At 46.8% G+C, this 17,723-nt stretch overlaps 1 protein-coding gene across 1 annotated transcript; it reads right to left on the reverse strand.

Moving 5' to 3' along the window:
• Positions 1-3,831: 3,831 nt before the first annotated feature.
• On the reverse strand, positions 3,832-17,639 carry RhoGAP71E (Rho GTPase activating protein at 71E). Its single transcript, XM_084583321.1, has 4 exons — positions 17,066-17,639; positions 15,437-15,637; positions 14,164-14,323; positions 3,832-5,316 (listed from the first exon to the last, which is right to left on the reverse strand). Exons 2-4 carry the CDS (start codon positions 15,623-15,625, stop codon positions 4,595-4,597), a joined length of 1,071 nt encoding a protein of 356 aa, XP_084439447.1. The 5' UTR covers positions 15,626-15,637; positions 17,066-17,639; the 3' UTR covers positions 3,832-4,594.
• Between the last annotated feature and the right edge of the window lie 84 nt (positions 17,640-17,723).

A 17,723-nucleotide genomic window follows, 5' to 3' on the forward strand; every position in this document is an offset into this window, starting at 1 on the left:
CAAACGGGCTCTTGACCTCCCCATTGCCACATCCAACCAGTGTTTGTTGGACCTTGGGATGGTCAACACCTATCGGGAACTCCGAGAGGCCCGCCCATCTTTTCAGCCAATACACGCGCCTATCACAAACGCCATCCAGTCGCCGCATTCTTGACCGACTACACGTCCAATGCACCACCACCTTTGAGGAAAAGGCACGAGCGCCAGAACCCTGGAGACGCGCCCTCAGGGTCAGACCCATTCCCCGCAAAATGTCACACTCTGATCATAATGGCCGTCGCCAGGCACGTGCGGGAGCACTGGAGCGGCATTATGGTAGACAACAACATGTATACTACGTGGACATTGCCGGTCCCTACTGTGAGAGGTGGTTCACCGCGGCAGTGGTCCACAACACCAACACAGTGGCAGGACTCATGTTCCAGGCCCACAACACAACATACGCGGAGGAAATCGCGCGTGCGCTCGCCCTCTCCTTCCCACAAGTAAAACACATCATTACCGACTCCAAGGGGACCTGTCGGAATTATGGGCTGGGTTGGATTACCTCCTCTAGCCAAGCGCATCCTACAAAATTGCTGGCGGTCCAGAGACCCTCAAAATTGTAATCTCATCTGGGCTCCCGGCCATCAGGGACTCCTGGACAATGAGTTAGCCAATAGGCAGCCCGCGCACTCTCTCCCCAGGCACTTGCTCGGGAAGTCTACTCCGAGCCCACTCAATGCCTTATTACATTCAAAGAAATTACCCCATATTATAAGGACAGCCACCGCTGCTTTCCGGAACCTTGTAAAGGTCTCCGGAGAGCGGACGAAAGGCTCCTCAAAATTTTTACAAACACAACGCTGTGCCCGGCAGTCTAGAAGCACTTCAATACAGACTTTGTTGGACGCTTAATTTGAGTCCTGAATAAAGTACATTACTACTACTACTACTACTACAGACTTAGATGGGGGCTGCAGCCTGTGTGGAGCGATCTTCTTGAACGTTTTCCACATGGTCTGGGCCTGCGCATCCAATCCCCACCGTTCCCAATCCTTCGTTACCCACCCTTCTAGGAAGGCCTGGGAGGCGGCGCTGCTCAGCTGTCATGACCTACAGTCCCAGCGGACCTTGGTCGCCAGGGCGCGAGCGGCGTTAGACGCCACAGGGGCTCCGGAATAGGAGCTCCACCTAGATTTGTGAGGGCCTGGGCCAATAGGGCCTCGGTCCAAACAGCTCCTTGTACAAAGAGTAAATAAATGTTAGTCACCACCACCGGGAATCAAACCTCCATCCCTTGGATCCCCAGCCGAGAGCTTTAACCAACTTCGCCACACCCAGAATAGTGAAGGGCACATCATAATTTCCCTTGTCTACCGTGAAGATGATAGTTAAAAATAAATAAAAAAATTCTGTCTCCACCGGGAACCGAACCTCCATCCCTTCCACAGTGCACTCGGAATCTTTGGGGAAAGGGAGGAGCAGTATATTTCGGATGGATACCACAGAATCGTGGGCACCCACACTTCATGAAGTCAATAACAGCTCAGGCCTCTTCCCAAGCCCATGTATTAATCTTTGGCTTGTCATACTATCATCAATGTGACTTGAAGGTCAAATTTAGTGCCATGTGAAGACAGCTCTGCCTAGCCTAGTGAATATTTAGCTGAAATTGTTAATTATGGTGAATTCCAATCGCAGAGCAGGAGCACTTCCAGAGCAACGTTTTCTGCTCCTTTCGGAGCAATTGTCTTCCAAACGCAGATTCGGAACACGGATCGCGTCTTCCAAACGCAGAACGGGAGCAATTGCCGAGCAAGGGTCGCTCCGCGGAGCAGTCAGAACTGCTCTATAGTCTGCTCCGCCGAAATCGGGGGAACCGACCGGAAGTTTGCGTGACGTGACTTTCCGAGCGACGCTTGCGCATGCGCTAGCTAGCGCATCCATTTCCGGTGGCTCGCCGCGTTGGGCTGGTCTCTACAACGCGCCGCGCCATAGCAGACGATCAGTATTTGCCGCCGCCATGGATGGTGATTCGCGTCGCGCTCTTGCGCTCGCTTTGCTTGAGGACAGCGAGTCGGAGAGCAGCAGTTCCGACTCATCTGTCGAAGAATGAAGAATCAACTATTTATATGTCCATCGTCCGTGTAAACTCAAAGCCGCGCACGTTACAGCTTGGCTCTGGAAGACTGCAAACATTCGGTACGTGAGCCGAAGTTTTCTTCCATATTAAAGAAAGTGCTGAAGGAGTCTTACCGTGTGTGTCCGCGCTCGGCTCTTCGAGCAAGGAGGATATAATTGCGTAAACGGCTGGTGTAACCTCCATATCAAAGGGAAGAAAGGCTGCAGGCTTGCAAAGCAGACGACGCGAGCGCACGAAAAGCGCGGGCAAGTGCAAGGAATGATGGGTACGTTCTCCGTCTCCGTTTGCTCGCGAGCGCCACCTACTTGCTCCGGCCGGAGCAAGAGTATTCGAAACGCAGAGTCTGGGAGCGTGCTCTCCGCCGGATTGAGGCGTTCTGTGATGGAGCGTGCGCGCTGCTCCAGTTCTGCGATTGGAATTCGCCATTAGTTTATAAGAAAGGAAAGGCGCAGTAAAACCATCCAGGCTGACTAGTGCAAACAATGCTTTCTGAACATGATGAAAATGTGTGTATGAGAAAGTGAAAGTGCTGTAACTGTGACCAGTTTGTATATACACACCGGTCACAGTTACAGCAAGCAAGCGTGGACACTTTGTGAGACGTAAAGGCAACCCGGATGACAAACCGGGCGGAAAAGGAGTTGCTCATCGCGGGACGTGTTCATCGCAAGTGTAGAACAACAATACAACTTAGAACTGACATCATTTCAACCAAGCACGACCACACAGTGGGGAGCCAGTTTAGACCTTGTCCTTCAACGAAACCCCATTACATCAAGCCACAACATACACCAAGTAACCACCGAGACACACTACGGACCATCGGAGTGCTTTTATCGAAATCAATAAAGATTAAAAAAAAGTGAAAACATTAGAATCAGTAACTAAGTGAAACCATGTCTCGCAATGCGTTCCAAGCTTGGCAATGAACGCAACCATATGATGCACATAAAGCTTTCGCTTCCCTCCAGAATTAGCCAAAGTTAAGCCACCAGATATTTTATATTTTAACCCAGTACGCAGGCGGCATGTTCGCTCGCTACAGCGGTTGTATTTGAGCACTGTTTTGCCGTGTACTCTGGCGGAATAAAGCCTGCTTGAGCACGCAATTCATGTTAGTCCCCTCTGGTCCGATCCCACCCCAGTGGCGATTCTCGCACCGCGGGTTTGGGGTCATAACTGGCTATGGCTGGAACTCTAATGTCTATATTCTAATTCACTGTACCACGAGTCAATTAGACTGCCTTGGATGTGGACGCAGCTGCGTCCTTTTGTAGCAAGCGCCCAGTTTGGCCGGCCAACGATAATACTCGGCTAATATAGGCGTTTATATACCTGCGACAATCAATTATGGTGTAAATTGTCATTTAGGCGCAGCTTTGCGCAGTAGGGGTCAGATTGCCACAGAATGGCACAATTGGAGCAGCATTTCTAACCCTGTTAAAGAATTTTCAACAAAAGTTGCTAATTAGTCGCTCAAGAAGCGTAATCTGTCAATTTAATATCTTTCTGTGTGCTCAGTTGTCCCAACATGTGTTAACACTCAGGAACTCAATCCAGCTGTCTTCGTAATTAGACCATATTCATCCTGTTTTTTTATCTAATATAATCTAATAACAGGCAACACCTGGTGTGATATGTCAATGCAGAGACAAACAGTCCCTTGAGGAGAAAAATTCACAGATAATTTCACAGAAAGGCACATCTCTTTTGTGTATAAACTTTATTCAGGATGCAAAACAAGACACCGCATCCATAGGATATTCTCAAAAAATGGCTGTGCATGTTTCTTCTCGCATGCAAACTAAATGCAGACAAATGCAAAGGATATGGGACTTGTAAAACATACCTGCTAGACAAAAGTAAAGGAATTCTGCGCAGTAAATGAACAACGATGGTGGAAAATGAACATTGGGGAAATAAATTAATGTACAACATTTTTCACAACCGAGGTTGCAGTAGAGTCCGTTTGCCACCCAGGCAGTCCTTTCAACACACAACCAACACCACCCAGACAAGACGAGGTGCAAGGCCCGGCCACCTGGCCATCAACTCTGGCATTGTGCAACAATAACACACGCTGATAACTTTTCGGCCTCTTGCCTGAGAAAAAAAATGTGACACAAGCACTATATAAATGTACACAATGACATGGTGACAAAAAGACCAGAGTCATATCTTTGGAGAAAACAGCCTGCATGATGAAGACAGGCTAACAAAGAGGTCCCTAGCTAGAGCCAATGTGCTGTGACAGAAACAAGCCCACTTGTACAACCGCTGGCAGCCAGCTTCAGGGCCCCAATCGTGGTCCACCAACACGCGCTCTCACTTGCAGTCATCCCGAACCGCTTAGGAAGAAGTACTCGCAACCGCAGCGCCAGAGCTACCTGGGGCACTTGCAGTTACCCGACAGCCAGAAGGGTCCCCCAAACACTCCTTCTCGTCTGGGTAGTGTTGTGGAGGCCCGCGTCAAATTCGCGGCTGATACGTGAGTGTGACGTGGAAGGTGCGCACGTCCAGTTCGGTGCAGTCCTGCTCGGACACAATGGGCGGTCCGTTTTCCTTGTCACCCAGGAACCACTCTGAACGGGTGCGCAGCCTCTGCGCCTGCTGGCGCTCCAGGCATGACGTGCCGGGCGGCTCCTCATCAGCGCGAAGCTCGGCGAGTGCAGGTGCCGACTGATGCAAGCCCCAGCGTTGTGCCTCGGCCTGGAGCCACGAGCGCTCAGCTTCCAGAGACGTCTTACGGGGCACCAGCGAGTCTGGTGGGTAGCGGAAGGTGAAGATCCAATCCTCCTCCACGCGCAGCACGCGACCCGTCAGCCGCGCGTAGTACTCATAGTTTTGCCGCCCAAATAGGTTGCTCACGCCGAAGTTGTCAATGAGGAAGCGCGTAGCACGGCTCGCGGCACGAAACCGTGCCACGTCCTCCATGCGGGCCACCTTGCCCGTGCAGGTGCGGAAGAAGGAAGGTGCCACACTGACACCTAGTGCCTCAGCCGTCATGCCCGTGCGGCTTAAGTCCGAGGCGACGAGGCGGAAGGTGCCGAACAGCAACACTAGCAGCCGCTGAGCTGCCACAGGAAGCTGGGCGAGCAGGTGTTGCACCCGCTCGCGCCGCTCCTCGAGGCCGCCTGGCTGGTCTAGAGCCACCAGAAGCTGGGCCTCTAGCTCAGCACCAAACACACCACCTGCACATAGAACATTTGGAACAATTCACATGATGCACACAAAAAAAAAAGCAACAGTGTCCACTGATGTTCACTCGGTTTCAAATTCTGGGAACTGAGAGGTAGAAAGCAGATGCATAGCTCCACCTAACATTCGGAGCTTGTGTTTCTTGTTTCTTTACTTTATTTGCATCCTTCTGCGCCATGTTTTCGCACATCATCACCATACTTAATACAGCACTGCATAGGCCTCGTGCTTAAGCCCAAGATCAGCTCATTCACGCAGCAATGCTAGAGGTAAGCTGCTCACTGCATGCAAGTAGTACTACACAAGTAAAGGAAGTGTCAGCAAAGGTACTCAAAACCACTCACATTTTTGTACAGTAGTATCATATATGAGCAGCAATAATGTTCCCATAGCAATACGAAAAGGGTAGTATACACGCATTATGAATTACTTTGCATTAACTTTAGATGCTTAATCAATAATATTTACGTCCGGCAATGTCTCAGTATTAGAGTCCTCACAGCTATAGCAATGACATTTAATTTTTTTTATCAATCTAATTTCATGGGTTGTGTTCAAGGCCACACAGTGCATTTCAATGCAAGCAAAAAGCAAAGTGGTTATCTATTCGCAGTGTCCGAAAGTGGTCTAACTAAAAGGTATAAGTATACTCTTTCCAGGCAGTGCTAGTGATAGTGTATTAGCCTCAAGATCAAGCAGAGTCGCCACCTTGTGGTGCAGCAGCAAACCCTCAGTATGGATGCGCGCTCGCGTCGTCTGCTAACCAGCAGTGTTTAGGTGAGGGTGTACGGCATGGTGCCTTCCATCTGTTTCACAATTCAGGTGCACTTTTATATGCCTGCCCACCTCTTATTAAAGAAATATGAGCAGGCTACCATTATCGCGCCACACTGAAGGCAATAATTGTCCTTATCAAGTACATCATGCTGGATAATCACATCCTGCATAGGCCTTCGGCACTTGATTCTTGATTGATTCTTTGCCGCGTGGTATCTCAAACACTGCGGTGATGTCAACAGGCGTCGTGTCAGATCAAGAGGAGCAGGTTGCCAAAGTCCATACAACTTAATGCAACCGCCCAGAAGTTGTATACTCTCGCTTCTATCTGGAATCCGACAGCTAATGAAGCATAAGCCGGCCTGAACAGTGTTGCCAACTAGATGTAGATTGACCATGCCCTACGCATGACCAAGTTCGTATGCTTTCCTCTCGCAATGTTAATCATTTGGTAAAATTACTAATGGGCTAAGTGTTGCTGCTCTCCTCAGTGCAAACCATTGTTTTTGAGAAGCATCAAACTTCATACGGACTTAACTATCTCAAATATTTTTAGTTCAGGAATATAAAGATTTGGCAAGAATACATAAAAATTCATTTCTTTTGTAACAACTTTATATCCAACCCCAACTCTTACAATAACGCTAAAATTTTGTGTTACATAAGACTGGATCAATGCTAGATAGTTACAATGCTAAAGAAATAATTTCCTCAAACCTTCTTTTACAAGCAAAACCATAAACCATGCGCAGCTGTTTTCAGAGTCTTCGCAGTAAGTAATATTCGTAGATTAATAATGATAATGATAATTGGTGCACAGGAAGGGAAAGGGGCAGTATCTGTCACACTTGTTCTGTGAACACCTGAACCGCGGAAGGAAGGTGGAAGTGAAGGTGGAAGTAAAAGCGGAAAGAGAGGAAGGGGTGCCGTAGTGGAGGGCTACAGAGTAATTTCGACCACCTGGGGATCTTACTGACATCACACAGCACAGGGACGTCTTTTCACTTCGCCTCCATCGAAATGCCGCCGCCGACGGTCAGGGTCGATCCTGGGTACTCCAGCACAGTAGTCTGGCGTCTTACCACTGCACCACCGCGGTGGGGCTCATAAATTGCGCTTCAAAGAAAAAATAACTGCAAAAGGGCCTACATTTTTGCAAGTGTATAATAATCCTGTGACACAGCAAATTTAGTGGCATTTTCAAAAATTACCCTACTGGTCATTTACCATTAATGAACACCACAAACACAAAAAGTTCCCATATGCTTTTCTAGGTTCCTTCGTAATACTCGCTTTTAGAATCACTGGCGCAGCATCGCAATATCAAATTCACTGACATTCACTGCAAAGAGTACTTGCTTTGTAGAGGCCTGCGGACTCACTCCATTCGGCACGCTACACACGAATTAAGAGTCAGTTTTCCTAAGCAGCGTGAGCTCCTGTATAGAGTAACGACATGATGTCATTTTGGCTTGCAGCAGTACCGATGTTGTCTAGCCATAAGTTGACCTGCAGTCACAGCTGCTGGCAAACTCACCCTGTAGTATGCTGCCTGAACTATATTCCATCAACTTATTCCTCGAGTTAATGAAGATATAGCCAACCAGATCTAGTCTCCTTTCTTATGCCTGGTCAAAGCACAAAATTTGCATCTGCGTGCGATGGGCTAGCTTACAAGATACTAGCAAAGAAACTAGCATATCATCCCAAACTTTGTCATGCCATGAAGTGTGCTAGTCGTGGAAAAGTGGGTCACAAAAGTAGAGGAGGACAAGGAAAAACACGTGCACAGTACGTTGCTCACAGAAAATCAATTTCGGATGGTAATTTTCTTCCCAGAGCAGCATCATGTTGACGCAGCGAGATTTTTATGACGCGAAATGCCCTCGCTGAAAATGACAATAAATTTGTCTGTCTGACACCTATATTCGGCACATGCATGCTGGAGAAAAGTTTAAGAAATAAAAACTGTCATCTGGTATGTGTGAAGCAATGAAATTATCATGCCAGTGAGCACGGTACGACATGACAAGCGTGAAAAATGACATCACCAACTACAAAAAGAAAGGTGGTTGCGTGCCGCATTTTTCTATAATCCGCGTTTCTTTTCAGCAGCATTGGTATATTACAGTTTTTTTCTTTCAAAATTGAAACACTTCATACTTCATAAGCAGTAAGCCATTCGTCAATTGCAGAGGGCATGCTTTCATTGCCAGAAACCCCATCGTAAACTTGGAAACAAGCCGATGACACACTCAGTAACGTCAACGCTGCGCCTCCTGGCGGCGATCCGTCGAGGCTACTGGTAAGAAGCGCGGCAGGCTCTGCCAGCCAGACGCCGGTGGTAGTGCCAGTAACTCGCGCGCACGTGCATCCTTCAGTCCGGGCGAAGAGTGGGGAGGCAGCGGCATCGGGCGCGCATGCTTTTTCAGTAGATGCTTTTACACGAAATGACAAAAAAGTTTGAAAAAAAAGTTCAAGAATGCTGGTCTCGTTACCTGTTATAAAGATGAGATGTGTGAACGGGCTAATGGTTCACTCAAAAAGTGGAAGCAGCCCATTAAATAAAAAATGAACTCTTGCTCGCCGGAAAGCATTTCTCATGAGTTTAAAACTGACCCACTGATTTTACAAAAATACTGCATTATATACCATGAATCCTTTTCCAACTTGCGGACATAGAATTTGAAACACTGGCTACTGCCCCACAGATGCATGAGTTTACTTCGCAATAATTTACAAGGAGGCCACCGCAGCTTCGTTTTGAAGTGAGCGTAAGTTACAGCTTTGCAAAAGCATCTTCATAACATCAAAGACATCCATGGAACAAGCAGCTGCCCATTGAGAAAATGAGTGAAGGTCGCTGACTTTTAACGCTGCCTTAAAAGTGCTATTAGCTTCCCAAACTTTCCTCAGCAAATGCTAACCTTGCTAGCATCTGCCCTTCAATCCTCTGGGAGCGGATACAAAGAAACGAGCACTAAAACTTGTTTTAAATTTTCTTAGCATTGTTCCGCATGTGTCCGTGCCTTAGCTATTTACAGGTGCGCGTCGCGTGCACTGGGTTGGTGCCATCAGCGTTGAACACTGCGTTTGCCCGGCCAGTTGTGTGCCAATAAAGCCCATTTTCTCACAAAATTCATGCCCAAACATGGTGTGAGAACCGAAATACATGAGACTAGCTTCTTCGGAGCTAGCTTCCCAGCCTAGCTTCTAATATGGCCAGCTTTCCAGAGCTTGAACATCCAGTGCCTCAAGAATAACTGAGTGGCTGATATTTCAATGGACGGAAAACGCGTGTCTCTACCATCCAAGGCATTTCATACCACTTCCATAGAAAAATGTATTTCAAGCGCAGTTACTTTCCATCCTTAAGAGAACACAATTACCTATACAAGGATGCCACATGAAAAGAAATAAAGCGGGCTGTTCATAAGCAGGAGGCTAACGAAAACGGTTCTACTTAACTTGAGGACAACGCAGCGGTGTATGGAACGAAAAATGGTAGGGGTAACATTAGGAGATAGGAAACGTGCAGAGTGGGTCAGAGAAATAACTCATGTTACTGGCATTCTAGTGGAAATCAAGAAGAAGAAATGGGCATGGCCAGGACATGTAGTGCCAAGAGAGGACAACCGATGGTCGCTTAGGGTAACAAACTGGATTCCAAGGGAAGGAATGCATAGCAGGGGGCGGCAGAAAGTTAGGTGAGCAGATGAGGTTCAGAAGTTTGCAGGGGTCAAGAGGATGCAGCTAGCACAGGACCGGGTTAATTGGAAGAACATGGGAGAGGCTTTTGCTTTGCAGTGGTTATAGTCCAGCTGATGAAGATGATGTTCATATTCGACAATGCAGAACGTCGATCAAGTGCGCCACTGAGCTCATCAATTCGTAGTGCTTACAGAATGTTCAGTATTTCGAGCATATACCAAAAATTTGATTTTCAATGGAGGTGATAAGCAAGGTGCCCGCGTGCTGTGCAACGTCAATGCATTAAAAAAACCAGGTGGTTCAAATTTCCCAAGCCCTCCACTACGGCATCTCTCATAGCCTGAATCACTTTGGGAAGTTAAACCTCACAAACCAAGCCAACCAACCAAAAATTAGTGACAATTAAGCTCAGCCACTTTCCACATACACACACACGGATGGTGTTTCACATTTCTTTTTATTTTTTAATTTTTAATCTTCATTTCTTTATTTTATATTTATTTTTTATTTTATACCTTGATACTTAGCATCAGTAAACACTGGCTTTTCATTCTGAGCAGTTTGACACCTTTGAAGACATTTTCCATTTTTTTTATTACAGTAAAAGCTCGTTACAAGAGCACTCAAGAAATCTGAAAAAGATGTCTCTTGTAACCAAAAATTCTTACCAACTCATATGTGTGGCAGATTAGATTTCCTTATCTAAATTCTGTTCCATATCTGTGTCCTGTTTTGTTGCAATATGTCAGAAAGCAAAGGAGTGCCTCCTCTTGACTGGGAAGTCAAAATGTTTCCATTGTTTCAACCACTGTCATCACATTCCTGAGTGACTGAAACAACTGAAACAGACATATGAGCTTTTTCATTATGTTTACAGTAACGAGACAACGGGGGGGATGAGTTTTCGCATCGCCCAAGGCATTAATCTGGGGGAGAACATCAATAGAAGACGATACAAGGAAGGGGCACTCTTCAAACCCAATGAATGAGGGCAATGTGGCTTGGATAAGGAAAATCGTGCGGCAAGACCACGCCATTGCAATTCGCATGGTATCAGATGCCTCTGACATCAGCAAAACAATATGCCATCAATATTTGTGTGAAAACTTAGAGAAACAAAAGCTGAGTGCAAGACAAGTGCCGCACTGCTTTACAGTGCATGCCGACTTGATCTACGAGGCAGACAAGGTTGCTGCATTCTTCAGCAACATCACTGCTGAAGAAGAAATGTGGTGCTTTCAGTATGACCCTCAAAGGAAGAGGCAGGACCTTCAATGTGGGCTGTGATCTCTGCAGCATGGACAAAGGTATGGCAGCAGAGGTAAAAAACAAGGAAGATTTTTACAGCTTTTCAATGCGAAAAGTGTTGTACGCCATGAATTTGTCCCACAAACACAGACAACGAATGAAGAATTTTATATCCATGTGCTCAAGCGCATGCAAGATGCACTGTAACCCCGTCGCGCTGACCTATAGGTATCTGGACAATAGGACTTTTTACACGATACTGCTCTGAGCATCACAAAACATCTTGCCAAGCATTGCATAGTTGTATTTCCACATCCGCCAAATTCTCTCGACTTGTCCCTGTGGGACTTTTTTTTTTGCACATGTAAAGAAAGCCTTACAGGAATGTTGGACAGAGCATGGAGGCCATTCAGCATGACGCAACAAACATAGTTTGGTCTGGTTTGGTTTTATAGGACATCCTAAAGTGACTCAGGTCATGAGGGACACTATAGTGGAGGGCTCCAAAAATTTCAACTGACTGGAATTAGTATTTAACGTGCACCGACATCGCACGATTCACAAGCGGCTTGTTTTATGGTCATCAAAAAGGCTGTCGCCACAGCTGGAACTGAACATGTGTCCATGTGTTCAGCAATCAAGCACTAGGCCACCGTGGCGGAGGCCACAACAAAGAGGCAGATAACCATGTCAAAAGTGTTTTCTGACTGCTTCCAAGCCCTAAAAGCGCATTGGAAGCTGCCTGCAGACTCCAAAGGGGCCTACATCAAAGGCGTGGTGCAGGAATAACTCTGGCAGCAAATGCATTTTTTTTTATGGAGGCAGTTTTGGAGCCTTAGAACACCAAAAAGTCTAGCCTGGGCAATGTTATTCTTCCCGTTCAGCACCATACATTTCACAAGCAGAAATACAAAAACTGAAAGTGACACATGTATCACCCGTCACATGGAAATTTCGAAGGCCCTCGAACAAATACAGTAGCCGAGCAATTTTTCAGACTCAAACAACTTAGAAACGTGAGATGTTTAAAGGGCCACTGTCCAAGGAAGGACCTGTTAAGCAAAGGAGCCCAGTGTTTCGATCAGGTACCGGAGATAGTCTGTGCAAAATGCTACAGTAACACGCGCGCCACAAAGCAACGTAAATACAAATCAAAGCTCTCTCATGCTCTCCTTCAGTAAGCCAGCTTCCCCGTTTCCTGCGCTAACCCGTCGAGCCACAGTTATGACATACTTGCCGAGAATGACGTCCACTGGTCCGTCTCGCTGACTGACCGGAGAAGCTAGGATGGGCGTACACCACTAATTGTGTCCACCGCTCGCTGCTGCACACTTTTCCCTCGCCCATTTTGTTTTCGCGCACGCACAGAGTACCATCATCACCACCCCCCTGCTCCGAGTCCGTTCTGAGTCGTCTGTCGCGCTATGCGCACCACAAGTGATGAGCTGTGGTGGTGCGGCCAACAATAAATCTCCTCAGCAATAAACACACCAAAGTGAATGCCCCTCACACATTTCTGCATACTAACTTTTGTTTGTTCTGATGATACGAATTTTTTCGCAACCTTGTGAGTCACATCACTGAGATTCTGCTGTAGATGTCAGCAATAGTATGGGAGTCATTTTCTTTTTCCACCTAGGGTTTGTTTTTTCAAACCAACGTAGGCACGAAACCCAACATAGGCACTAACGTCATTGTCACAACCAACTCACAATTTGTAATATAAATGGAGGCAACCATGAACCAGCTTGAATAGGTTTGGCTACTTGCTCCCCATTTTTGCTACTCAAGTAAATGGCACACTCTTTGCTGACATTAAAGGCACTTTTAACAAAGACCAAATGATCGCATAAAAAAAAAAAAAACTACAACAGCACCATTCATGGTTTTGATGATGCCACCAATGATGCTGGGCATAGGGAAGGGATTGGGGGATAGGGGGGACATTATAGTGCAGTTGGAGGTGCTCGCTTTGTCATAATTTTCCTTGTCAGTTTGCACTCAGTGCTCACGATCGCTGTTGCCCGTGCATGTGTAGCACCATTCTTGCTTCGCACAACACAGAGCTTGGATTGCAGTGTATTCGAGATGTGAGCCATGACTACGTCAAATTACTTAGCATTAGTGACATCGGGCGATGCGGAAGCACAAAAGCATGACTCCGGCACAAAAGCCATCTAATTTTCTGCTTTGCACGCGGAACATGAGAAGTAGCGAATTTCGCGACTTCTGAGGCCATTTTTTCCCAAATAATTTTTTTTTTTAGCAGACAGATTTTTAGACTGTTCGATTATTCCCATGGTTTTCTAGATCCCGCTGAGTCCGACAAATCTCTCAGCTCAAAAGATCACTGACTGCTGCCACACGGATAGCTTCACCAGCAACTGAGTCAATAGTCTATCGAGTTGATAAAGTACTGCAAAACTTTAAAAACATTCTTACAGCCTTCAGGTGGCAGCAGCATGCACTGTTAGATGCAAAGCGCTCGTAACAATGTGCCTGGGAATGAATGAAAGCTACATAATCGCTGAAAAATTATGAAATTTCCAAATATACAACTCATTCCACAGAAAAAAAAAAAAGGCCTTCCTGGGTGTCCAAGTGGTGCACAAGCACAACACCCCCGCTGCCAGCAACACAAAAACAATCAACACCGTCATACTGAAAAGTGCGCTAATAAGCTTCTTTCTTCAAAATCATGATTTTCATTTCAAGAGGGAATAATGTAACAAATAAAGATTTCGTTTTTAACCTTTCCAGGTTAAACTTGCAGGCTGATAGTTTTGCCTGCCAGCAAAATTATTGGTAGCGACAGTGGCACTGGGCCCCCTCCCCTCTCCCCTTAGTGTGAGATGAGGAAATCTCTCAACGGCAACTGTGTTTGCTGTGCAGCAGCAACCCAAAATCTTAGAGTTTAACAGTCACTGAGAATCTTAAAGGCTTTCAATAGCCTTTGAAAGTGTCCATGTACCAGGGGAATTCATCAGGTCATCTGACATCCGTATCAGTGTGGTCAACGGCCACAAGTTGACGCCCTGTGATACACTACTTTCTTAAAGCGGAGCCTAAAACAACGCAGCCAGCTTATGCTCTTCAGCACCCACCAGGCAGCTTGCGTAGAAAGCGTTTGAGGACCGATGCCATGGTGTGCACCGAGAAGTTGTCCAGGTTTACCAGGCGGCCCTGGTGCAAGAAGTGCGCCAGCTTGCGTGCGTTACCCTGGTGTCCCGGTGCCCGGAAGACATCTTTCTTGCGTGGAGCCTCCTGCAAGGGACAGCACTCGCATCAGATGGCACACAACAGCCCACCTATAGCAGCAGCTTTACGCAGTGGGTGGTACATCATCATCAATACCACTCACTGTCCCTTTAAGGGCCACATCAAGGTACACCACAATATGGGAGCAGAGTACGCTACACAATAGGATGAAATAAGAAAACTGAACAAGGATTGAGTGGAAGCCTCAGTCCACTAGCCAAAGTTCCGGCAAGTGAACTTGTCTTCGTCTGGGTATTCGGTTTCCTTTGACTTAGCGCACATATCTTCTAAACCTCGCTTTATATACGATGACATGGCCAGATATACAATGCACAGGTACAAACCTGGCAGATGAAAGTAAAAATTACAAAAAGTATACAAGCGCACAACAGCAGACAGTAAATCTGGAAATATGGGAAAAAAATAGCACTCGAAATTGGTACTAACTCTTGAAATTGAAAAGGCTCAGCTAGTCAATAATATTGACAATGTGACAATATGTTCAAGGAGCTTATTTCAGCCATCTTTCACAATTCATGGAGGGTTAAGAGTAATTAAAAGCATCTGTTGTTGAGCAGCTAATGTATGTCAAAAGAGTTTTCAACTTAAAACAGCAACTCAAACATTGCAACTCCCAAATCTGTACAGGAGCACATGTGTTAAATAAAACTGCTGGACTTTTATTAAATAAAGATGAGTCCTGAAGCAAGGCCTTCCACTAAGGCTCCCTATCTCCCCATAATCCCTCTCCTAAAAGCCATGCTACTAGACAGTCCTCTTTCCCTCAAACAATTTGCATGCAACCTTGTCTCTTAACATGAATGCTGAACACATGCACGTAATGCCCTCATTAAAAACAACTGCTGCCCTTACACCATAGCTAGCCTATTCCCGTTATTGAATATTAGGACCACAATGGTATGACCCTATTTTCTATTCATGACTGCAGGCACACTTAATGTACACAAATAAGTTCCCCGGCCTCCAAACAATTCACAGAATGTTCGCTTGGCACACACCAGCAGCACTCAGCTCAAAGCAGCCATACAAGCATCCAAACCCTGCCAGTAGGCGTAACGACAAAATGTCTATTTCCTAGTGGCTCTTCATGCAGCATACCTTGTTAAGGCGCAGCATAAGCACGAGCAGCGGTGCAGGTAAGTCACTGCTGTCCTTGCAGAGCTGCTCCAGAGGCACCCCAAATTTGACACGCTCCAACCGCGATGGTGCCTGCCCGCCCCCGCACGAGGTCACTGCCTGGCTGAGGCTGGTGGCACCACGGTGGACACGGCGCGCCCACGTGGCCATGCCTGCAGCGCCCTAAGCAAAGAGGTCACCACACTGACAGTTGGTGGCTCTTGAATTGCACGCACAGGCACAGAACGATTAAGTGCCGCAAGCAGGTTGAAAGCACAGCAAATTAAATACGGCATCTGATGTGAAACCCTAATCAAGAAACCAAACACGTTCCTAGAGAATTTTCGTGCGTCAAGTGGTGTTGAGAATAGTCCAAAGGTGCTGCAGAGTTATCAACTTTGGCACAATATTAAAACCTTAACAGCTGCACATCATGCACATCAATAGGTAGGTAAGAACTTGCACCAAACTTCTCGATAGCTAGCAAAGTACTATACACAGTCAAGTATATCAATGAACTGGAACTGCACTGTACCCACATGTGCTGGGCCAATCAAAACCCACAAACTGCTAGCAGGAGTAGCTACGATGTTCGAAATGTGGTTTGCAGGTGGTGTCAGGAAATGCCACCAAAGTACTCATGTGTTGGGACGGCAACCAGTAGCTATCAGTGGCACGAAAGCGCCGTCACCAAGTGGGATGAAACAATGCTGGATGCCACCATCACTATCGAAAAGCAGTTCATAAAAATGAATACTGTAAGATCCTACACTTTGATACTAGTATCGATGTGGCAGGTTCACCCCGCCACTTCCATACTAGCATCAAAGCGTCGTTATTACCATTTACCAACTGGGGTCCATTACAATAGCTGCAGCCTTCCGAAGGCCTTCCGAATATCTCAGCGTGCTGTCTGGCGCTGATAACGCATCCAGTGACTCAAAACAAGCCCAACACCCGCACGCAAACAACTTTTCACGCGGGCCAACCACAGATCTGTGACAACGGCAGTGCTAGGTCCATGGAAACTGACCACGGCGCTCCATGACCGCATCTAATCAGTGACGCGATTTAAAAATCACTGTCGGAATTGTGCTTCTAACAATGATATCTCCGGCTAATTAACCGTAAATTTAAACCACCTGGAGGCTCATACTGAGCAGCAAAAGCTCGTTAGCGACCCAACATCGCCAACAGTGTGTGATCAAGCATGCGCAAGCTTTACCTCTGCATCAGGCAAACAAACGCGAATTCGTTGGCAGCCAACAGATGCTTCACGATCAGGCAAATGTGCACTGATTTAACCGCCACTCTGCATAGGTGGTTCCTTAATTAGATTGCTCCGAAAATAGACGTGATCGCCTTTCACAGTGTCAAAACCTTCGCTCAACAAAAAGCACGGGGTGACTGTCGGAGATCGCTACCGCAATTTGAACAGTGCAGCACAACGGACATCAGCACGAAGCATGACCAAAGTTAAAAGCCTTTTTTTCTTAACTTCAAAATTATCTCAGAAGCAGTGTCTACAGCACAGCCCCACATTTCTACACAGATTGACGCGCGTGCGTGTTTCGAGCAACAGTTGACGACAGCATCTGCACGATGGCTCACCTGCCCCTCAACCTGGCTGACAGTCCCTGTGCATTCTGGCCGCGGCACGCAGCGACCGATAGAGAAGGACGCTCATGCAGCAGTTGCGCGGCCAAACACCGCGCCTACCACAGCACCAAATTTTAGAAGTCGCGACGACCTGCAGAAGCGAAGTTGATATCAGTAACGGTAACAGTACAACGAGCTCCGAAGGCGGCCATAAGGTAGTCACGTGACACTATTTGTTGCCAGCTGACCCTGTACAAAAGGTCGCAAGACCAGCGATGCAGCGGTGCTTCCCGTTCACGCACCGCAACGCTGCAACCTCACAAATGCAGCCCTCTACATTTATACCCTACTGTGCGTGATGCACGCATGACGCACAGACTTAATAGGCTTTGGTCCGCGTAAGAGGTAAGGCAAAACGACCAAAAATCGAGAGCTGCAAGCTGGATTAGTGCATCAGAAAATGAGCGCGCAAATTGTGTACTTTACAGATAGGGATACCGCGCTGCTAACAGCTAAGGATTCAGCTCAAAATCTGTTCATTATTTTAACGATTGGTACAATATTCTGTCTTAATGCAAAGCACAAGAGAAAACCTGCAACGCATGTAATAGACTAAGCGAGCGAGGCGCCAAGTTCTCACCACGCGGCATCAAGAAAAATGTCTGCAAAA

The sequence above is a fragment of the Amblyomma maculatum genome, chromosome 11 (genome assembly GCF_055883805.1).
Source record: "Amblyomma maculatum isolate TAMU_Amacu chromosome 11, ASM5588380v1, whole genome shotgun sequence".
NCBI lineage: Eukaryota > Metazoa > Arthropoda > Arachnida > Ixodida > Ixodidae > Amblyomma > Amblyomma maculatum.

What these genes read in the sequence shown, in the direction of transcription:
- RhoGAP71E (XM_084583321.1), bottom strand. Translation starts at nt 15,625, where the DNA reads ATGGCCACGTGGGCGCGCCGTGTCCACCGTGGTGCCACCAGCCTCAGC. An exon ending in TTATGCTGCGCCTTAACAAG is followed by an intron (nt 14,324 to 15,436) that starts GTATGCTGCATG and finishes TGTCCCTTGCAG; the next exon opens with GAGGCTCCACGCAAGAAAGA. An exon ending in CTTTCTACGCAAGCTGCCTG is followed by an intron (nt 5,317 to 14,163) that starts GTGGGTGCTGAA and finishes TTCTATGTGCAG; the next exon opens with GTGGTGTGTTTGGTGCTGAG.